Source organism: Bombus huntii, chromosome 14, assembly GCF_024542735.1.
Source record: "Bombus huntii isolate Logan2020A chromosome 14, iyBomHunt1.1, whole genome shotgun sequence".
Lineage (NCBI taxonomy): Eukaryota > Metazoa > Arthropoda > Insecta > Hymenoptera > Apidae > Bombus > Bombus huntii.
This window is the reverse complement of record NC_066251.1, coordinates 930275-952903: the sequence shown is the minus strand read 5'-3', so window position 1 is coordinate 952903 and position 22629 is coordinate 930275. Positions and strand designations below refer to the sequence as shown.

Below are 22629 nucleotides of genomic sequence, written 5' to 3'. Positions count from 1 at the left end.
TTATTGGCCAACTGGAACTTGCGATATCTCGTCGATCATTTCAGGAAATAGAATTTCCAGAAAAACGTGTTTAAAAGTTACACGTCGCATCGTACAAGCTATGCATTGTACAAATTCGAGAACATAGTTTCAGTAGACGAATCTCTACTCTCGGAAAATGCAAGATAATTCTTTTTCTTTTCACTTCTGAACCTAGATACCTCGTTAAGGAAAATAAAGGATTTCGTTAGCTTGCAAAATCTGTCTATGAGAGCTGAATAGCAAACGCGCATCTTGCAACGAGGCAACTCATCCTACAATGGTCGTTATCGTTGGCAAGCGAAAATTTCCAACGTTTTTCATCGTTTCACCCTAACGTTCATTCCCTTCGACGATTTACGATCCGCGACTGTGTTCGTGTACCATACCGTCCATCGTCGTATGGTATACGACTGTGGCAAAGGAAAAATGTTACGGACAAAGGGCGTTCGAAGGCAACGTATATCCGCGGTGAACGACACCGAGCAGCCGCGTGGAGCAGCGCGATCAGGAACCACGAGGATAATGCTTAAAAAAGTTAGAGGAAAAAAAAGAAGGCTAGATTCGGCCATAGAGACGGTTACTGTATAACAGCAGGCGTGGCCTAAAACGAGCAAAGTTAATCCGATATGCAGAAGCGTGTTCCTGTCGTATGGTACCGCGAACCGGTGTTGCGAACATGTTCGTAGTGGGAGTATATTACCGGACGAAACAGAGTATAAAAGAGCTCTAGCTAATCCATATGACAGTACAGTTGTCTGTTGTTATCCACTCGATACACTTTCGAGACCTCAACAAGTAAAAATGTTCGCCATGAAATTCTTGGTAAGTTGATCGAGAAGCAAGTTGTAATCGCTTCTTGCGGACGAGTCCGATCGAGAGAATAAATCGGGGGAACGAGCAAGTTTTGATAATAGATGTTCCCTGTTCCACGCTTCTTCTCGGTAGTTTTGGATTCTCCTCCAGTTCTTTTGTAGTTTTCGTACGAATAAGAATCGTAATAATCGATTTGTTTACTCTTTTTCGTAAAATAGCGTCTTGCGTTTATTATTACAAACGAATTATTATTTAAAATAATATTCTTTTCAAGTCAAAAAGGCGTGCTTTCTTCACCAAAGAGCAGGGGTATGGCTCGATTAATTACGAGATTAAAGATAAGACAAGATTTCTACTTTTAAAAGTAGAAATACGCGTGACGATAGATTCAAATTCTCGACATGTTTGCGCCTTTGATATCATGCTCGACCGTGGCTCGATCCATCGATCATCGAGTTTCGTAATTGATATATTTGTATAAACAAAGATAAGCGATAAAAAGGTTCTACCGCGATAAGCGAGCTCGAGAGGAAAGTTCAAACGATAGACCGAAACTAATCCGTTAATTTTTGTCAAAGGTTCTGTTCGCCGGTTTGGTCGCTGCCTGTTCGGCCGGTTTGTTGCCAGCGGCGGTACCAGCAGCAGTGCCAGCAGCGATCGCGGCACCGGTTCCAGCAGCTTTGACGGTCGGAACCTACGCGACCAGCTACAACGCGCACGCGATTAATCACGCGGTCGCTGCACCGTACATCGCCAGCCCTGTGATCGCCCACGCCGCCGCTGCTCCGCTCGCGTATTCCAGCTTCCCTGCCGCGACCCTCATCGCCGGCAGACGCTGAAAATCGTACCGAAACCGCGTCACCGTTCGAAGACAGTGCAGCCAGAGAGAGACATCCGGTTACGTTCCAACGCAATGGCCATACCAACCGTGAAACAACTGATTAACCTTCGATACTACCATCCCCACTACAGCAACAGGATCCTGGACCTCGGTGAATGTCATTGATCTGCAATTACAAATGGATGCCGACGACGTTTCAGGATGTTTCCGTTTTCGGTTTTCACTCCTCTCCTTCTTTTATTACTCTCGATCGACAGACCTTTCGCTCGCTTTTTCATTTTGCAAAAAAAAACACAATAAAAAGATTTTTCTCCCTTTGAAAACTTCGTCTTTGCCTGTTTTATCCCAGCACCACATATATATGTTTCTTCCTCTCTGTATTATTTCTTTCGTATTTCTGTATTTTGGGCTCTTGCAGAGAAAGAGGGTATCGAGAAGGCAGAGGGAGAGAGATAGATGAATACGAAGTCGACGAGACAAACGTCATCGATAGACGATAGACGACGAAAAATCCAAGGCAACCGCGAAACAAACGACAACTCGTTGATTACTCTCGTCGACTTTATGCTTTTTCGTGTTCCTACGTATCTCCGTGACGAACTCGTGGCTTCGCAGCGATTTCTCAATAATTTTGTAAAATATAGAACTTATAAAAGGGTAGAGGTAAGAGAAAAGCGGATAGAAACGATCGGTGGCGAACGAAGATTGGGTACGAAGATCGTAGAGGAAGAAGAATAGAGAAATGCGTGAAATCGCTCATCTCCAAGCTGGCCAATGCGGCAATCAGATAGGGGCTAAGGTATTTCTCACGAATTTAATTCGTTAAAGATCAAACGCTGAAGTGACAGTGAAAATTGCGTGTACACGATATTATCGAGAAATGCGAAAAGGTTCAAAGTCCGAATTTTTCAATTTTTTATCGTTTTTCGTGAATTTTTATTGCGCGTATTCATATTGCTCTTTGATGAAATCTATTATTTTTTATAGTTTTCGTCAGACACATTAGTTTTAGATAACGTTTAATTATCATAACGTGTTTCAAATATCATTTCGAGCCGATACGATAAATCAAAGTGCTTCTTTATGGCTTTGACCAAGAATTGAACGAATCGAAATATTTTAAAATATCTTTTTATGGTCGTCATTCGCGACAGTCGAGTTTCTATATTCCCAAGCTCACCCGATACTTATGTTTTGATAGTTTTGGGAAGTGATCTCCGACGAGCATGGTATCGATCCAACGGGCACTTATCACGGTGATTCCGATCTCCAGCTAGAACGTATAAACGTTTATTACAACGAAGCGTCAGGTGGAAAGTATGTTCCTAGGGCGATCCTGGTCGATCTAGAGCCCGGTACCATGGACGCAGTGCGCTCTGGACCGTTCGGTCAGATATTTCGACCGGACAATTTTGTTTTTGGACAGAGCGGCGCCGGCAATAATTGGGCTAAAGGGCACTATACCGAAGGAGCGGAACTCGTCGATTCCGTTCTCGACGTTGTACGAAAAGAAGCTGAAAGCTGCGATTGTCTTCAAGGGTTTCAGTTAACGCATTCTCTTGGCGGTGGAACGGGCGCTGGAATGGGCACGTTGCTTATTTCGAAGATTCGCGAGGAATACCCGGACAGAATTATGATGACGTTTAGCGTGGTACCCTCTCCAAAGGTATTCTTTCTCCTTAATTGTTTCTGTTTGAAGCACGGTGGAATATTTAACACAATGATTGATCGAAAGTCGAGTGCGTAGAAAAATTTTATTCGCTCTCTAAATAAATATAAAAAAAAATAAAATTCTCTAAAAGGTATTTTAATTATTATTTCGAGTATCTATAAAGCAAAGTAGCAGTACCTAAAGCTTCCTACGCGATTCGATATTTAATATTCAATCAAAGGTTTCGTTTTATGAGGCCGTTCTATAGAACGGCGTGTATCACGATATTTGAGTTGGCTTGTAAACAAAAATGTTGCTTATTTACAAACGGGTTTTTTGAATTTTCAACTTTGTGCAACTTTTTAAACGAAACACTTGACGACCTGTTGCAAAGAATCGGAAAAATAGATCTCGTGTGTTTGCAGGTATCGGACACCGTGGTGGAGCCTTATAACTGCACTCTATCCGTGCATCAGTTGGTTGAAAATACAGACGAATCTTACTGTATCGACAACGAAGCCCTCTATGATATTTGTTTCCGTACTTTAAAGTTAACAACACCAACCTACGGCGACTTGAATCACCTGGTGAGCGCGACGCTTAGCGGAGTAACCACGTGTTTAAGATTCCCTGGACAGCTAAACGCTGATTTGCGTAAACTCGCTGTAAATATGGTACCTTTTCCCCGACTGCATTTCTTTATTCCTGGCTTCGCGCCTCTAACGTCCAGGTATAGTATCGCCTAACTATTCGCTAGCTTTAATTGCTCGAGAGAAACGAAAGAGTTTGTCACGTCGCGTATACTGTCCGTTCTGAGACAGAGGTTCGCAGCAGTACAGAGCTCTCACGGTACCAGAACTCACGCAACAAATGTTCGACGCAAAAAATATGATGGCAGCGTGCGATCCTCGTCATGGTCGTTACTTGACAGTCGCAGCTGTTTTTCGAGGGAGAATGTCGATGAAAGAGGTGGACGAACAAATGCTCAATATCCAGAATAAGAACAGCAGTTACTTCGTCGAGTGGATTCCCAGTAACGTTAAGACCGCTGTCTGCGATATTCCTCCTCGCGGATTAAAAATGTCGGCGACTTTCATTGGAAACTCGACGGCCATTCAGGTATACTTGATGGGAACGATACAGCGCAGTTTGTAAGTTACAGTTTTGAGGAAAGAGGCCCGTTAATGTGGCCACACCCAGGGCCATGTACGTTCTTTGCATGCAATTTACGTCTTGAATCGCACGAGTTATTTGCCGATTAATATTCTGCGTAACATCATTCATTAAAATTAGACGCTATTAAAATTCTGTCTCTCCTTGGTTGTCAAAAAAAATACGACGTACACCACCGTTCATAATTTTGCTACGTAGCATTAATCCAGATTGTCGGGAAAACGATTAATCGGTTCGTGCGAGATAACAACTCGGAATATGAGAACAAATTTTGTTAAAATTCCATCACGATCCTTTGATTTAAATCTTAGTCTCGAAACTGGCTTACACTCTTCGTTTGCCCCGAAATATCTCAATTGCGATCGTCGATTGCTCTCCCCGCTGATATTACGACCGTGCTGTATCGTATCCACCTTCGATAAATCAACTCATCGAGTACGATTCTATCGAACGAAAGAGACAACAATTATCCATCGCGAATCTCCTGTTTTTAATTTTATCTTCTAAATGCGAATTTAGGAATTGTTCAAAAGAGTATCGGAACAGTTTACGGCGATGTTCAGGCGGAAAGCTTTCCTGCATTGGTACACAGGAGAGGGTATGGATGAAATGGAATTCACCGAAGCTGAGAGCAATATGAACGATTTGGTTTCCGAGTACCAGCAATATCAAGAAGCCACCGCCGAGGAAGAGGGCGAGTTTGACGAAGAAGAAGAGGGCGAGGGTGAACACCCGTGAGCTTGAATTATCTTTACAAAAGTATATATACATATATAACGAGTTTCGTTTCTTATAAAAAAAAATACGCATGTATCACACGAACTGGTATTGCGATTAAAATAGATTTTCTCCTTACACGTTCTCAACTCTTCCATCACACTCTTTCCCTAACAACTCGTCTATCCTCTAACAATAAGACAGCGTATTGTATCTTTTAAAAAACACATCAACTACGTTCCTTTAATATACTGTGTAAAACCAACCACAATACGATTTTTTCTTGGCAAGTTGAAGATCACAAGTGAAAAACGCGATACGTTATATTTCTTGTCCTTTTATAGAAGAACAATTTTACAACTCGATATCGCAATCGATCGGTTTCGATCGTATTTAATTTTGGGATTAAATACTTTCTTGAATATTTAAGAAATATTTGCAGGGTCAAATGCCATTAGATTTTATCCAATCGTTGAAACTTTTATTTGAAAAAAAAACAGCATCTCGTATACGCTAGCCCAGTATCGTCGAACCTGTCAGATGATTCTTTCTTCGATTACTTTATATCAAAATATTTATTAATCATCGATTATTACGTGATAACGTGTAGCCTTTCCCGTGCGATCTTCGATTGTTCTCAACAAATTCGGTGATCAATCGGCTAACGATATGTAGTAACCATCGATAAACCTCGTTTCCCTTGATCCGTTTAGCGGAAAGTTTCCCATGCATTTATGCACGGCCGTATGTTCTCTGTCTCGTAATAAATGCCGCTGATGCATAAGTGGTGAAAGCATACGACGTCGAAGCCTCAACGATCGACCATGAATCATCGAGCGTCCCGCGAGAGAATGAAACGATAGCATTGTCAACGGTATTGTTACACTCGAGGTGGTTCGCGGTTCTTTCACGGGTTATGACGTTCTACATTCGATCGGTCGAGGTCCCTCCGAGATTACTACATTCGCGGTTGGCGAGGCACGAACAGACAACGTCGCGTTCAAGACCTCGCTTTGCAAGTTATTTATCGTGTCTATACATCTTTTCGGTTCTTTCGTCCGCAATTTCTTCCTCTCGACTCTCGTGTTACAACCCGTTCCAATTTTATCCCTTAAACCCGGTTCGAGTTGCTCAAATTACCTACAATCGCTCGGGAAAGTATTCACACGCACGTAGAAACCTTTTAAGAATATGTTATTCGCGGATTTTCCATAATTTCGCCAACGTTAGTGAAATTTGAAAGAAACCTGAAAATAATACGCGAAAGTTACAAAATATCCACTTGGAGAATATTTTCAAAATGTTAATTTTATAAGAGAAAATGTCACGGAACTGTATAATTACCCAGAACGGTAGTTTCGTTAGTTTTCAAAACCTATTTCTGTCTCTTGCTCTTAGTAATCCAGTCCAGTCATAACGCGATCTCGTATAATACGCGTCGTCTTTTTTATGCACGTAACTGCTATGTTATACAGGTGATAATTTGCCAGCAAAATCGTATCAGTCATGAATCTAATATGTAACCGTAAGTATTTGTATCGAACATGCGATGACAAACACAGCGTTACGAGCGTGCAAATATAACCAAAGCAGATGAAAATAGACCGTTACTATCGATTCTTGGAAATTTGTTTGTCGAGGTGACCAGGATTTGACCTAACACGCTGTAACTTCAGAATCTATATAGAACGATAGACGATAGTCGTAACGAACACGTACTTATCGCAATTTCAGACGACGATAAACGTCAAAAGCGGTGCAATGGTGGATCACCGGTTTATTTCGATCAAACGATAACCAAGAAACAAAGTCGCCAAAGTACGATACTCGCGCGAAACGCGACATTATCCGCGATCGCTATAAACCTCGAGTGATTCGAAGCTCGAGGACGGCGGTCACTTTTATAGCGAAGCATCCCCCATCTGCAAGAACTGGTTAACTTTTAACGACGCCAGTCGAGAGTCTCGAAAATCCTGTCTGGTGCCGTAATCCGAAAGTCTTTGCACGATATCTGTCGGGAGGCCAAGGCCTTCCGGATTTGGGCGTTGCTAGGCTCACGGCTATCGGCGATCTCGTATCGGACCATTTCTTATACCGATTCGACCTCCGACGATCGACCCGTTCTCTACGCCAACCAAAACCTAATGGACGAGCGTCGTCGGCGAAGGTCGAAACAAGTATCAAAGATGAAAAAAAGCGTAAGCTCGTGGAGGACGAACTTTGTCGGATGGCGTTCACCAGAGTAAAGAGACGTTTACGAAACGCGACCTTGCTACGAAATACGCGGTCGGCGGACAGTCGTTGACAAATGAGAAAGATTGATGAGAGCGAAGGAGAGGGAGGGAGAGGGAGAGAGAGAGAGAGAGAGAGAGAGAAAAAGAGAGGAAAAGGAAGGAAAGATTTAGATGAGGTGAACTGGTTCCGGGAAGAAGCAAACGCCAAGCGAATTACGAGAACACATGCATGGATTTTGTGGAATCGAGTTGATCGTCGTCGGTTTCGCAAACGGTGTCACATCCCCGCTTCTTTTGTCTCTAGCCTGGTGTAAGAGACCTTCTAAACGACTCCGACGCACGTAGGCCTGCGTCGCGACGCGTTTCGGTAGCCAGCGGAGTGGGCGTTAAAACACGGCTTACCAATTGTTACGTAATCGCATTGCTGTTCGAAGTAAACACGCCTGTATAACGTAATCGGCACCGGCGTTAACTTCGATCGGCACAAGTGGGTTACGTTAGCGTGGAAATAGAGACCGGATTACGGGATGGGATTCGCGTATATTAATTAGCGAACGGTCGGTTAACTAACTGAAATTATCTCGAAATACGAGGGGTGTTTGCTCGTTATAGATATGGACGATGGATCCTATAATCGGCCGATACAGTCACTGCTTTTCGTACAGGGTGAACTCGTTCGAATCTGTTCGATTCGAACTTGGACATAGGTGCATGCGATACGCTCATCGAGCAAACGATAAGGAAGAGAAGGCGTCGATCGGCATAGGGTAGACGATGGTATTCGTCGATAACGAAAACGCGAAAAAAGTACGGGGTCTTTCGAGTACGTTGCACGCGGATCCAGATCAGGATCCTCGGTCCTTGACAGTGTTCTCCCCACATGGAGTGCGAGCCGAAACGAAAGGACCCTGAATATGTCTATAGTAACGAAGGTAGTGGGAAGAGTGGTAGGATAATCTCGTTCAGGACTAGTCGAATCGGCTGGAGTGGGTATTGTGTGCAAGTGCATGATCGAAACACCCGTTCTTGGTGGGAGAGGTCAACTTGGAGGAATAAAAGGGCAGCAACTCGACTTGTCAAGCATCATTCTGCTCTCAGCGATCTCAGCTGTTATAGCACGAAGCTTCTTCGAGTCTCTTGATCGAGCAACGACGCAACTACCTTCGCAACCATGTACAAATTCGTCGCTCTTTTCGCTCTCTTCGCCTGTGCCTTGGCCGCTCCAGCACCGGAACCTGCACCAGGTTTCCTGGCTGCACCAGCGATTCATCCTGCGCCGCTCGTCGCCGCCGCACCACTCGCTGTCGCCCACACAGTGCCTGTCGCCACCAGCTACGCCAACACCTACAAAGTGTCCGTCAAGAGCCCGGTAGTCGCCGCATCTCCTTACTACGCTGCTCCCGTGGCCACCGCCGCCGTCGTCAAGACCGCCGCACCCATCGTCGCTGCTGCACCAGCCGCAACCGTCCTCGCTCACGCTCCGGTCGTCGCCGCATACTGAACCACGCTGTACCACGATCAAACGACGGGTCCACATCTCCAGCCGCTCTAGTCGACCGTGCTCTCTCCGATCACGTCGATAACGAGATCGTTCCATCCGGCATCGGACATGACTCGAAGATCCACGCTGTCGGCTAATTATCGTCAATAAATTTTTGCTAATTTTCAATTTAAACGCTCGTGTCTCTTTCTTTCCTTTATCGCTGTTTCGTCGAATGACTCGTCTCCTAGTTCCTACTGGTAGCTCGTATTCTTCTATGTTTTATGCAGCTACTTTCGCGAAACTGTTCTTTTCGTCGCGTTTAACCACGATCCAATTTCCACGATCTATTCTACGAGTTCAACATTGGATTTAAAAATCGTTGCTATCGACAAATTTATTTTGCAATTTGATAAAGATTTCAGAACAAGCGAAGAATTTGAGTGAATTCGAACGATGAAACGGAAAGTATAGGAGGAACGGAGCGTCGTCGATATGTGAAAAATTTCCTCGGTAGGAAATTCGCTTGGCCTCGAGTTTAAGGACGAGCAAAGTACCCAGATCGACCTGCGAACCGGTTACAATCGCAAACTCGATTTTTGTCGTCCAAACGGGCACGCCCTTATCCCTTCTTCGCCTAAGGCGATCGTTACAATGTTTTACGTGAAAATTTATATCTGTATTGTCCTTCGTCTCCAAGAATTTCAATAAAACGATTAAAAGGACACATCTTGTTACCTTGTTATCCTGTTTGTTAAAAACAACGCTGTTTAATTAACAAACCTGATATAGAAGCAACAAATTCAATGCATCGATTTGTATTATCAAACGGATAATAGTGGAAGAGAATTTTCATGGCATCTCGACGACCATGTATTACATCACAGGGGCTTTCGCCCGCTTGTGTCAACCAATCCGATATACAACTGGTGTGCTCGCTGTGATATAAACATGACGATATTCATTATCCCCGAGCTTGCGTTCCGACTATTATTCCTTGACAATGTTATTCTTCCTTCATCGCTCTTTGTGGAAGATTTCTTTGGTGCAAAATTAGACGATACGCGAGCACGTCACCGTTCGATTTTAACGTGCCAATCTATATACATAAATTAAGTATCGTAACAAAAAGTTTTACGTCATTTCGACGACTGTGTTTCGATTTCGATGGATTTCATTTCGATATATTTTTGAAATTCTGTTCGAGAATATGCGAGAAGATAGTCTTGCTTATTCGGTGAACCACCGGGTATCGAGCTAGTAGGGGAAAAGAACGTTCCCTAAGATTTTTCATGCAGGTTCAAGGTGAAGCCACGTTACAGAATAAGTCCCGCCCCTAAAGTCGTAGCGGAATGCAAAGATGCGTAGGGACTTGCGTTCCCTACTCGCGGACAGGGACGGGTTTCCTTTTTACAGCACCTCCAAGATCTCTATAAGTACGAGAGGTTCGAGTCGATCCTCGACCAGAAATAAAGCAGCATCTCGAAGCGTGTGTACAGAAAGCTCGGACTCGTCATGTTTAAATTCGTGAGTAAAGCTTTCCGAGCTTCGTGATATTAATATTTTCTAAAAAAAAAAAAAAAAAAAAAAAAAAAAACCGACCGAATCGTAACTGCGTTAGTCTATCGGAAAAGAATCATCTGCCGGTCTTTATAGATTATTCTAGTTGTCGCGGTCGCCGCGGCTAACGCCGCTCCAACATCTCCATCGACGGCCAAACAGGAAACTTCCGCCGACTCCATCCCCCTACCAACCCCTACACCGGCTCCAGCACCGGCTCTAGCACCGGCTCTAGCTTCGTCACCTTCGGCATTGGCTACAGCGAGATCTCCCGCATCTGCAAAGGCTCTCACCACGATAACCGAGATAAAAACACCAGCCTCGACAACGAAGCTATCGCATCTGGTAGCACCTCTAGCGACCTCCGTAGCTGCGGCCCCCATTCTCTCGCCTCTACAGGTCTGTAAGACTCCGTGTTCGACCGAGCAGCTAACAAGCCGTTCGTTTCGAGTATCTATCACACGCTCAAGATAACTTTGATTTCTTTCCAGGTGTCCGCGTACGCTTACGCGTTGCCAGCGCTGGCGCCACTCGAACTAGCAGCAGCACCATCCACTTACTCGATCGAACAGCACGGATATCGCATTATCTACTGACGTCGTGAATCGTGAATCATCGTTCGTTCTGGGATTCAGGCGGTAACGCATCCCCTAACGTACCAACATGCAGAAAACGGCTTCCCTTCTCACCAGTCATCTCCTCTCCATGTATCGTGCATCGATAAATTCGCTCGAATCACGTAACGTTAATTCGTTTCAAATATACATCAGTTCATAAAATCGAAACTTTGTCCGAGTATCTGTACCCTTCCTTTTCGCTTCCTTAAACGTGAATCGAAATCGAAAGTGAAAATAGAAGCCGCTTTCACTGCGTCAACGAAACTCTTTCCATCGCGACACGAAGACGATGCACAAGGAATGACAATACGCTCTGACCGTCATGCGTAATCCATAATTCGTAATCTTTACTCGCTTATTACCGGTTGCTCTCGGTGTAAATAAGTTACGATAATTGAAAACGTTCCCTCGATTCGTTGGTTTTCCCAGAAACTTTCGCAGAGAACATAATTCAACGGCGATTTCACTGCAGCCGACGGCACGCGTAAAACCCAGAGGGTTACGACAGAGGGTGGAAAATCCGGATTGCGTAACCGAACACAGCTCGATGCTGCACAGTGCCGTATCCGTGCTCGACATTTCACCGTTGCTCGCAAACGAATCTGGCTTTGACTTTACCTATCGTTGAAAAGAGGAAAATTCTAACGAAACAATGGCGAGCAATCTTTTTCGACATTTGTCAAATCGATGACGGGACTTGGGTAAAGCAAGGAACGCTTTCTCCCGGATCTCGAAAGAGCGATATGGAACAACCTGCTACGAAAATGGTCGTTGTGGAGGCGTACGAACGTAACTATGGGCTTGAAAAATTTTAGCATCACAGACGTATTAAAAAGTCGAAGCATCAAAACGTGGAACGCTGTGCAGCTGGACCAATGGTTCGTTTACTTTCCCATCGTCGCGGAATAGGAGAGAAACCATCGACTTTCTTATAACCGCAACGTATTCCGTGCTTTTTCACCAAATCGTAATACGCGTTGGGTTTATAAACTAAAACTCGAATCAAATTCTGTCATTTGATAGTAGGACCATTCGACGTCGTAACGGTGTGAGCGCAATCATTTATCGTCTTCCTTCGACGATTAACTAAAGTCACTAAAATCACTAAAATCACGGTTTAATTCGTTTTTCAAGCATCAAAAAACGTACAATTGTTTGCTATATCTGGATAATTAACCGAATAGAACGATGCTTAGCTGTAAGGTCGGTTTGTTTTTAAAGGAGAAGGCGCGGTGGTCAACGTTACGCAAGTCTATTAACGAAAATCCCAAGTTACTCAATGTGCTTGCGTAGATTTGTACGCAACTATGCTGCCTACCTCGCGTCATCCGTGTCTCGACCCCGATCGATCGATAAATTTGCATCTACGCATTCTATCGTTATTCTTTTCCTTCATTATCGATTCAATTCTCATCGACGCAGATTCCAGATATATCGACGTCATTCCCACAGGATCATGCCCGTATAATATCAAAAAAATTACAAGCAGGGAATATCACGGAATACGCGATTCCGATTTCTATTCATCGATATTTCCTTTAATAGAAGATCCATTTAGAACGTAATTATAACTAGGAAATTGAACAGTAAGAGAACAAACGTTCTATGACTACCGTCGTACCGTGTGGCGCGAATTTCGTTCGAGCGTTGGCTGCAAGAGTACGATATAATTCGAGGAACCTATCCGAAACGGATGTCCGGCTGCTATGAGTCACAAGCATACCCCACCGTAACTTCTTTTACTTGGGTCTCAGCATCTCCGAAAGGGACGTCTATATAAGATACGAATGGCATCGGTGAACGCGCAGAGTAACCTCGTTCATGGAGAAAGCGTTTGGTTAGAGAGCAAAACTCGACGCATCGCAGACATTCCCTGTCGGACTACCGGTTACAAAGATCTTCGATTAGTGACAATAAGTTTAAATCGCAACAAACACGATAACGTCTAAGGTAAGAAGTTTAAACCGGTTTCTTCTTTTCTTGTTTCTTCAAATTTTTATAGCCTCCACTTTCTCTATTTCTTTCATTTTCTCTTATACCCGAGTTCTATAAAATTCAATGCACTTTCATCCAACTTAATGATACTCTCGACTTCTCGATCAATTTTTTCGACATTCTATTCGATATTCGACGGACGAGAAGCAAATTGTTTACATCGAGCAAGTATTACGTAACAACTTTCACCGCGGTCGAAATTTTCGAAAGAGCGCCCACTTGAAAGACACATGCTAATATAGATGTATAAGAGTATCGCGCAAAGACCAGTTTAGCGACTTTCTCCCAACATCCTCTCGCTTTCGTTGGTCGGTTTGTCGGTCGACCGTCACTATTGTTTGAGTCCTTCGTACGACTCACCGGCATCTCGCTCTTTCCGTGGCACTTTCTTCTATTTGAATCGCCGTCTAATTATCGCGATCAACAAGCCCGAATACTTTTTCCTAGAAACTCGAGGTAAGTGTCTAGACGCGACTTTAACATCGATCGATATTAAATTAACCCTTTCGCGTTTTGCGTTACCAGCGACAAAATTGCTCTCAAGTTTTGGCACATCAGATCTTTCTTACAGAATCAGCTCAAAAAGTGTGTAATCATCGAAGAACAATTTTTTTTGGCAGACTTAAAGAAATAAAGCTTACAGTGTTGATGATAGTTTTATTATTAATAAGTAATAATAAAAAGAAACGATTCTTCTCACAAACTGAAACAAATTAGGAATAGACAAAGTACACTTTCGACGCGAAGCGATTCTTCGATTCAAACACTCTCCGCAATTGCGCTTGAACGTGAATCGATAGTGATTTTCCATCGATTTCCTCCCTCAGAATGATGCTGCGGTTCGTTTGGTTACTCGGGATAGTGGTGCATGCTTTTGCAACGCAAGTACCAGTGAACAACCCTGAATGGTCATGGCAAACGGAAGACGCGATATCGACCAGTGAATCCAAGGATCAAGGCACAAGACAGACTCAAGATAAAAGAGCTATCTTAAATGCAAACGGAAATATAGAAATCATCGATCCACCTACCGAGCAGCGATCGGTAAATAGCAAAATTAACACCATCGTAACGAATCTTACTTGCAGCGAAATTTTGTTAATTTAAAATTTTGTTAATACAGCCAGAGTTTCTTAATTGTTTCAAGTAACGAACCAATTATTTCTATCACAGGTGGAATCGGTGGTCGATGAAATTCTTGTCTCTAATCGACAGGGTCGCAATATCGAAGGTTTCGATCAACTGTACGCAGACCCAGAGGTGAAGAACGCCCTTCAATTGGGAAATGAGACGATCGCTCGAACGTACATCAGGGACAAGTTGTGTTCGCTCGGCTTAATGAACGTGAGTGCAAAGTAGAACGATCGATTCAATATCTTTTAGTTACTTTATCGCGTATATCTAAAGCAAAAAAGAAATACAAAAATCGCGAAAAGAAAGTCACTTGCGATCTATTTTCCTTCACGAGACGTTCTCTTCGATAAAAAGTACAGGATGGATAAGTAAAATTCTAATATCTCGCAGTGTGAAAACGTCGAGGGACGTCGCCCGTATTATTCCCCTCATCGCGGAATATATCCTCAAGATATAATCTACGCCCAACCCGTGACCATCAAACCCGTTGGAAGACCTCTACCAGCCATTCCAGTAAAACGACCATACAGTCCAGTAACGAGACCAGGACCACCGCCGTCGTCCAGTTTCGTTTCCTCTGGACCGCCACCGGAAGTGATCTACGGAGTCGGCGGGGCTCCACATCCCCCATCATTCGGGCCTTCGCCCAGTCTAATTGGTTCTTATCCTGCGTTCAAAAAACCCGGCCTTTCGTCATTCTCCTCGAAACCGGTCTACGAAGCAGGATCACTGAACGAAGGTTTCGACTTCGAGAGCAACGGTCAGTTCATCGACAAGAAACAAATAGCGTTGAGACCATCTATCGGTTCTGACGCGGTTCAACAACACGTCCACCATCATTACCACCACTCTGATGGCGCCGCTGGCGCAACAATAGCTGGTGGACCGACATTTGGCGCGAATCCGATTAGCCAAGGTGCCGCATCTCTCAGTTACGGGTCCAGTTATGGAAATATAGGAACAACTTACGATATTCCTAACTCTGGAGTTCTTGGTGGTAGTTTCCAAGATCTGGACGACTATAAAAAGGCATTCAAAGTGAAAGGATCGAGCAACGATGCAAATGTATTCGGTTCTTCGTCGGCGAGCAGCTACGCGGACAAGTATCCCATCTATGAAAAACCAACGCGAGACTTCACCTACGGCAAAGCAGAAGGCTACAAGCCTGGCAAATACTTCACTGCGACCAATTACGTTTCTTCCAACGCCGTTCATTCCTCCTCTAACGATTATATCGCTGCTGGATCAACTAACAGCTTCAATTATGGAAATAGTAACGGTAATGACTTTAGAAATGACTTCTCCGCGGGATATTCTGGAGACTGCGTTTGTGTTCCGTACGACCAATGTCCGAGCGAGCACGCAGGACGTAAGGACGACTTGTTCCTACCCATTGATCCCCGTAATTTGAACAAGAATATCGAAGCTGAGGCAACAGCAACGGCAGAAAAGAACGCGAACGAAACATCTGCGATCGTGCAAATAGCGAAGAATGGTGAAGTCGATTCGAACGCTTTCCATCAAATTTCTGCCGAAGAGGAACAACCAAAGCAGGCGCAGGAGAACGTAAGGAACAAGAGGGAGGCACCTAGTGACGAAAGCATCGAAGGCAGAAAGAAGTCGAGCGGAGAAGGGGTAAGGGTGTTCTCGAATCTCGTTATTTTCTCTAGATCGTAAGTACACTGCAACTCATAGGCCATAAAAACCACCTAAAATTTATAAACAATTTCGGTTTTTATCAAATTAATGAGTCTTAGTGTCTATAAGCGCGTTAACGATTCAGATACTAATCAGATCTTGTCGAGTGTTATCTTGAAAATTTGAAGGTGGATTTATAGTTATGAAAAACAGTGTCATAGAAATAGTCGCGTTATAATCGTACGTATTGTCGTCGTCGTTTCGTTTCGTTTCGAATAGAACAGATCCCGAGTTTTGATCGTCGCAATTTCGAACGAAATCAACTATCAAAAATATTAGAAATATGAAAATACGGAAACTCGGTCTCTATTCGCATACAGTCTGTTCGACTCTCTGGTTGCAGAGACTCGATGCTAGCGATCTGGACTCTTCGAAATTAAACCTCAAGCCGACCTGGGGGATCAGTTTCGGTCTGCCGCAAACCGGTGGCCCGTACCCGATTAATCCTTACGGTGGTAATGTCCTGGTAAATCCGTACGCAGGGTACGGTTCCGCCGATCAAGGCATAAATTTAGGCCTGGTTTCCGTGAATCCTCTGCTAGCTGTACAATTCACCAAAGACGAGTACGGCGAGAAAGTGGTAAAACCGTTTGTAAATTTTCACGTAACGCCTAATCGAAATATCGTGCAGAAACTCGGTCATCTGCTCACTCACAAGAAGCAAACGCTGTTCGAAAATTACGGGCCCAACTATGCGCCGCATTACTATCCTTCCAAGCCTATCGAGCTTCACGAGAAACCGTATTACGTAAAACCTCACTATCCTCCCCATCATTACGCGGGTCACCATGAACCTCACTATAGCCACGAATATTCCGATTACTATCGAGACGGCGATGACGATTACGATTATGATTACGACGACTATTATCGTAGTAACGCGCGTAGCAATGGTAAAACGGACGCTGTTGATGCGAATGGACGAACGGTTCCGAAAGAAAGAACCGCTGGGAAAGTTTCGTTTCCGAACAGAAGAAAGCGTGACGTAGAATCAACGCACGATTTCCAATTACCAGAAGATATAACGGAGGTAAGTATCGGCGTGTACTGATCGCAGTCGAATGCTAATAACGATGGAGAAAGAACTGTGCGTACTGTGTACGTACAATTGCCACCTTAATAAGTAAAATTGAATTGTGAGTAACCCATTACACGCACAATGCACGTTGATTGTTAATCGTCGTTCTTTCTAATGTTCGGCATTTCACAATGAACGAAAACCTAAGTGAGTACCGTAGACTTAAGGAAAGATCGTCGAAAAATAGTAACTTTGATGGAGAAAAAGTTAGTATACCAATGGGTTGACTCTCAATTGGTGTGGCGGAGATCGGATATTTTCAAACGAAAATCATGATTTCTCGACAGAGACAATATCTAAACATCGGTTCCTCTCGAGCTTGCGGCCCTGGCTACGTTTGTTGTTCACAAAGACAACCGTCGAGGAAGCCACGACCAGGTCAATGTGGAGTCAGATATACTCAGGGAATAAATGGAAGAATCAAGACACCCTCTTACGTCGATGGTGACTCTGAATTCGGTGAGAAACTAACGTCCATTTCGTTGCTCTTTCGATCCTTCCACATTCGAGAATGGCATGAAAAAAGCATGCTAACTCCGTTTCTGTCGATTTGTCGATTTTTACGCTGTTTGACTCCACGTTTCTTCGTTTGTCGCGCGAAACCAATAATGGGATTTAATCCGTTTCGATAGGTGAATATCCTTGGCAAGTGGCAATACTCAAAAAAGATCCAACGGAAAGCGTGTACGTATGTGGTGGTACTCTCGTTTCTCCTCGACACATTCTCACAGCAGCGCATTGCGTAAAAACCTATGCAGCACGAGATCTTCGCGTTCGACTAGGAGAATGGGACGTAAACCACGACGTTGAATTCTATCCTTACATAGAACGTGATGTTGCCAATGTCCACGTACATCCCGAATTCTATGCTGGTACTCTTTACAATGACATCGCGATACTAAGGATCGATCACGATGTAGATTTTCAGAAGAATCCACACATTAGTCCTGCTTGTTTGCCGGACAAACGTGACGATTTCACCAGAAGCAGGTAGGTGCCTTAGCTAGCGATAATTTATTAATTAGGTATAAAATAAGTAAAAATTCAACTTCATTCGGTTAGTAATTATCAAGATCGCGGATATTTGGGAGTTCATTTAATCAAACGCTAGCTGTAATTCCGAAATAAAAATTGAAAATCTGTTCTACGCTCGTGATGCTTCGGAGTACAAGAAACGTATCTTATTTTATACTATAAAGAAAGATAGGTACAAAACCTTCGACAATTAGTACAATTAGTTGAATTTACAAATTCAGAAATATCTCTATTTACAACCGGCCACTGTATTATAATTTCTCCCTTTCTCAAATGCATCTCTACGATTTCTTTTCACTAAATTATCGTCACGAAACAGATGCTGGACAACCGGTTGGGGCAAAGACGCTTTTGGCGATTTCGGAAAATACCAAAATATCTTGAAAGAAGTCGACGTGCCTGTGGTGAGCAACCCGGTCTGCGAACAGCAAATGCGACGAACCAGATTAGGTCCAAGTTTTAACTTGCATTCTGGATTTATTTGCGCTGGTGGAGAAGAAGGAAAAGATGCTTGCAAAGGTGATGGTGGTGGACCAATGGTTTGCGAACGGAATGGTCGTTGGCAATTGGCAGGGATCGTGTCGTGGGGAATTGGCTGTGGACAACCTGGCGTTCCTGGAGTATATGCGCGGGTTTCCTATTATCTCGATTGGATTCAACAAATTATCAATCGTTATTAACGCATCACGATAGAAATCATTCGCTACCTCGACGCTATGATTATTTATATTGCTTAATTCGATTTTCGTTTTATTTCATTTTCATTTACGCTCTAGGTCCCAATAATAATACGACATCGTTGTTCATCGATTATAACACAGAGATTCGAGGATTTTACGATATATAATATTTATAATGTATTATAAGAATGTGTAGATCGTTAAGTAAATTAATTCTAATTATTCTTTTGTATTGATTAATAATCTTGCGTCAGATGTAATAATATTCATTCATTTCGTTGAACGTGATTCGAAGTACATTCGGATCGTTTAGTACTGCATTTTATTTGCAATTTCTTTGTTACGCAACTCTAATAAATACTATGTAATCATATTTAACGCTTTATCATACTACTCCATACTACTTCACATTCCTACGACTCATTCCATTAAACAAGCAAACATTTAAAATAAATTGTAATAATACGTCGTACTGCACTGAAAAATTCAAGAAAAATTACGAAAACAAATCTCTTTACATGTATTGATTTCATCAACTTCGGTAATAAAATTGAATATAATTCCTAAACTTACCGCTACGTGGTGTAACATTGACCGATGGAGCACAGAGACAGAAACCTAACCTCATCTCTGTGAAGGAGAAATTAGTCAAAACAATCATGGTGATAAAATATATTGGTCGGACACATACCTTTAAGGGCAAACCACTATGGGAAATATTAGGAAATTTGAAGAACCATGGCGTAGGTAGAATCGTAATACGAAGTGCTCAACAAAAATATCCTGAAGTATCTTACATGAGGATATTGAAAGTTGTTGGCTTACCAGATACTTCAAAACATATACATGTACATTTTTTTTTATTATTATTATGTTTGTCAATGTAACGATATAGACAGATTATTGAAAGTAGACTCGCATCGTTTAGGACCCACGGAAAGTGATGGTATTGGTGGAAAAAGTTTTCAGAGGTCAAAAATCTCCTACGCTAGTACAGATGGATGGAGCAACCTATAAACCAGATTATGTGTTGATTCCCAAGGATCAAGAGGCAAAATATACAAACGAAACTAAAGTACAGCAGCTAAGACTCATGCCGCGAACAACCGACTTTCCACCTCTTTTGAAAAAGATATTAACGGAGAAACAAGGAAAAGATACTCCTGATTTAAAACTAAAAATTGTATATAGTACTTTAGGCATTAAAAGTTATAGAGTTGCCGAAGAAAATGAAACTCCTACGGTTGAAATAAAAATGGGATTAGGAAACCCAGTAAGTCCTAGTTTATACAACAATATTAAGCAGGAGGATGCATCGTGAATATGATTCAATATGTGCATTGTATCTTATAATTTAATAATAAAGATTAAGCACTTTTTAATTGGAATTTCTCCATATGATCCATATGATCTTTAAAACGTGCGTGTTTTTTCATTTAATATTCGCATTGGATTATATGTATGTGCAATCGTAGACCGGTATTTTTCACAACGAATAAAATCTTCATTGATTGTTTCATGCTTTGTATCGTTTTGTTTGTTATCTGCAAGCAAATTAAATCAATTAATATCATTATCACTGCAAATCTGTAACAAAACATACCTAAAAGTCTTTGAAACTGTACAGAATAAATCTCTCCCTTGCCAAAGAGACTTTTGACCGCAATATCCTACAAATAATATATAGAATAATCAATATAATTGTAATATAGTATTAGAATGAATAATGGAGAACAACACAGGAAGAACCACCTTCCTGTTTTAATTATCAACCTTCCAAAATTTCCTCATTTCCTGAACATTCGCACGTTTTCTCACAAGCCAACCGCGAACATATTTTTGTATGTGCAACGCCGCTTCATCCTCAGACCATAACCACGATTTTGGATAATAAGGTCTAGGACTACAGATAAAATTAATGAAAAATACATAAAATTATCAATTTTTCCACATAAATGTCAATTTCTTCCGCTTACTGTGAACGTAAATATTCTTTAAATAGCGGTATATCAAATACATTTAAAGGCGGTGTATATATTTTCGGACGTCGTGGATTCCGATTCCATAAAAATTCCGCGATATAATCGAGACCGTTAAAACGACATTTCTGGACCTGTGATAATTTATCGATTTCTTGTAGGCGTAGTCATAAGAACTGTTTAAATTTCAACATTAAATCAATACCCAAAGAACGTTCTGTTCAGATGCTTCGATAAGTGTTTCTTCCAATGCAGGTATTAACAAGCCAAAAATATTTTTATCGAGATAATTCGAAGGCAATAGATCACCCTCTTCTTGGATGATACTTTTTACTTCCTCCTCTATCTTGACATCTTTATCACAACAACTCGAATTACTTGATATCGCGCAAGTAACCAAACTTGATGCTTCCAATATTCTATTCACTTCACCAATGCAATTTCCTTTCGGCGACGTCGAACACATTTTCATTAAAGATACTATCCTGTTCGGCCATTGAATGTTGCAAACCAGAAAAGAAGCTATAGGATAATTGAATACACGAAAATCATTTGTTAAACATTAATGACGCGGTAGCAAACTGTCAGAAGATCGATTTCTCGATCGAAAGTCCGATTATGGAAATTTTGGCTATCTGCTATAGTCTTTAAAACCATTTTTTAAATTAATCTAAATGCCCACATGCGGGATACAGTGTCCCCTGGTGAAGGCTACATTGAAAAAAACAAGTATAATTCATATATGTTACCCTTTGTTTAAAACATTTTTGCTTATCTTACTGCTCCAAAATAATTGACGAAGCTTTCAGTCACCGAAGCCCCATGGCTTTCGAAGAAATATTTTCCTTCAAAGGATGCAGATTTGGAAGAAGACGTTGAATTTGAAGACGCTCGTGATGTAGGTCGTCTTTATAAGAGAGAGGTAGATGGAAAGGTCATAGATATAGTAACAGGCATCACAAAAGAGGATGTTTCGAAAGTTTCGATCGCAAAAGTCCAAAGAAAATCTGAAACGCAGTGGTCTGTTAAAGGTACATAATTGAAGACCACGCAGTACGAGTATGATAAGTCCATTCTTATTAATTTTCTAACTTTTATGTCACTTGGTAACTAAGAAAAAGCTATTTTAATACGGAATAATTGAGAAAGGAAATAACCTAATGGATTATTTTAAGAATACAAAGATCATACATTCACAACGCTTTAGAAGAAACGAATAATATTAATTTAATTCCTTATACTAGGGTCCCAAAATTAAATGGAAATGTAATTCTTATATAGAATTGATCGACAATATATCGAATCTTAAAAATGATATTCTGTGAAAGACGAGAAATGTGACTTATCGTGTTTCTTACTTATGATCTTTAGTTGTAAGATGTATTAGATTAAAAACATTTCAGGAAAGTATTAATTAAATGCAAACACACACATTTGAATGATATGATCATTACGTAACATAGGAGAGGATAAGGTGATTGTAAAAGAACCTATTAAAGACATAGAAAGAGAAGATTCAGCAGCCAGACTTTCGGAACGCGGAAGGCTAGAGCGTGAACGACCAGAACGTGAAATAGCAGAACGCGAAAAACTAGAACATGAAAAATTAGAACGTGAAAAGCTAGAACTTGAAAAATTAGAACGTAAAAAACTAGAACTTGAAAAATTAGAACGTGAAAAATTAGAACTTGAAAAATTAGAACGTGAAAAAATTAAAACACCGAATGGAGAACCGTTGAGGCACGATCCTATCGATGAGAAAGAACTTACGATATTTCCAGATGAATGCGATCCCCATTGCCCTCGGCGTATATCGCGAAGCAAGTATATTTTGTTATCCACTGTCCTTATCAATGTTAAATGTTAAAGCAATTAATAATTATTTCTATAGAAAGTATAAGACGTAAACTCGAAGAAAGGCAA

At 41.9% G+C, this 22629-nt stretch overlaps 4 protein-coding genes across 10 annotated transcripts; 3 read left to right on the top strand and 1 right to left on the bottom strand.

Annotated features, from left to right (window-relative positions):
* Positions 1 to 1670: 1670 nt before the first annotated feature.
* On the top strand, positions 1671 to 10730 carry LOC126873555 (tubulin beta chain-like). Of its 2 annotated transcripts, none has more exons than XM_050634574.1 (6): positions 1671 to 2474; positions 2877 to 3341; positions 3752 to 4056; positions 4148 to 4445; positions 5019 to 5258; positions 10587 to 10730. In XM_050634574.1, the coding sequence occupies exons 1-5, from the start codon at positions 2418 to 2420 to the stop codon at positions 5235 to 5237; spliced, it is 1344 nt and encodes a 447-aa protein (XP_050490531.1). In that variant the 5' UTR covers positions 1671 to 2417; the 3' UTR covers positions 5238 to 5258; positions 10587 to 10730. The 2 variants fall into 2 exon arrangements, with proteins under 2 accessions (XP_050490531.1, XP_050490530.1); XM_050634573.1 differs by having other exon boundaries at positions 5019 to 5233; positions 10587 to 10714.
* Positions 10731 to 11095: 365 nt separating this feature from the next.
* Positions 11096 to 19100, top strand: LOC126873550 (uncharacterized). Of its 4 annotated transcripts, none has more exons than XM_050634566.1 (8): positions 11096 to 11433; positions 12530 to 13057; positions 13930 to 14146; positions 14276 to 14446; positions 14627 to 15871; positions 17300 to 17471; positions 17645 to 18002; positions 18367 to 19100. In XM_050634566.1, the coding sequence occupies exons 3-8, from the start codon at positions 13931 to 13933 to the stop codon at positions 18725 to 18727; spliced, it is 2523 nt and encodes an 840-aa protein (XP_050490523.1). In that variant the 5' UTR covers positions 11096 to 11433; positions 12530 to 13057; position 13930; the 3' UTR covers positions 18728 to 19100. The 4 variants fall into 4 exon arrangements, with proteins under 4 accessions (XP_050490523.1, XP_050490525.1, XP_050490522.1 ...); XM_050634568.1 differs by adding an exon at positions 16278 to 16964 and having other exon boundaries at positions 11096 to 13057; XM_050634565.1 differs by having other exon boundaries at positions 11096 to 13057.
* Positions 19101 to 19303: 203 nt separating this feature from the next.
* LOC126873573 (uncharacterized) lies at positions 19304 to 20109 on the top strand. Its single transcript, XM_050634619.1, has 2 exons — positions 19304 to 19575; positions 19656 to 20109. The coding sequence occupies exons 1-2, from the start codon at positions 19387 to 19389 to the stop codon at positions 20046 to 20048; spliced, it is 582 nt and encodes a 193-aa protein (XP_050490576.1). The 5' UTR covers positions 19304 to 19386; the 3' UTR covers positions 20049 to 20109.
* On the bottom strand, positions 19895 to 22625 carry LOC126873566 (uncharacterized). 3 transcript variants are annotated; one of them, XM_050634600.1, is made up of 5 exons: positions 20912 to 22568; positions 20704 to 20840; positions 20501 to 20630; positions 20331 to 20397; positions 19895 to 20271 (listed from the first exon to the last, which is right to left on the bottom strand). In XM_050634600.1, exons 1-5 carry the CDS (start codon positions 21176 to 21178, stop codon positions 20141 to 20143), a joined length of 732 nt encoding a protein of 243 aa, XP_050490557.1. In that variant the 5' UTR covers positions 21179 to 22568; the 3' UTR covers positions 19895 to 20140. The 3 variants fall into 3 exon arrangements, with proteins under 3 accessions (XP_050490557.1, XP_050490556.1, XP_050490555.1); XM_050634599.1 differs by having other exon boundaries at positions 20138 to 20397; positions 20912 to 21713; positions 22477 to 22625; XM_050634598.1 differs by having other exon boundaries at positions 20138 to 20397; positions 20912 to 22565.
* Between the last annotated feature and the right edge of the window lie 4 nt (positions 22626 to 22629).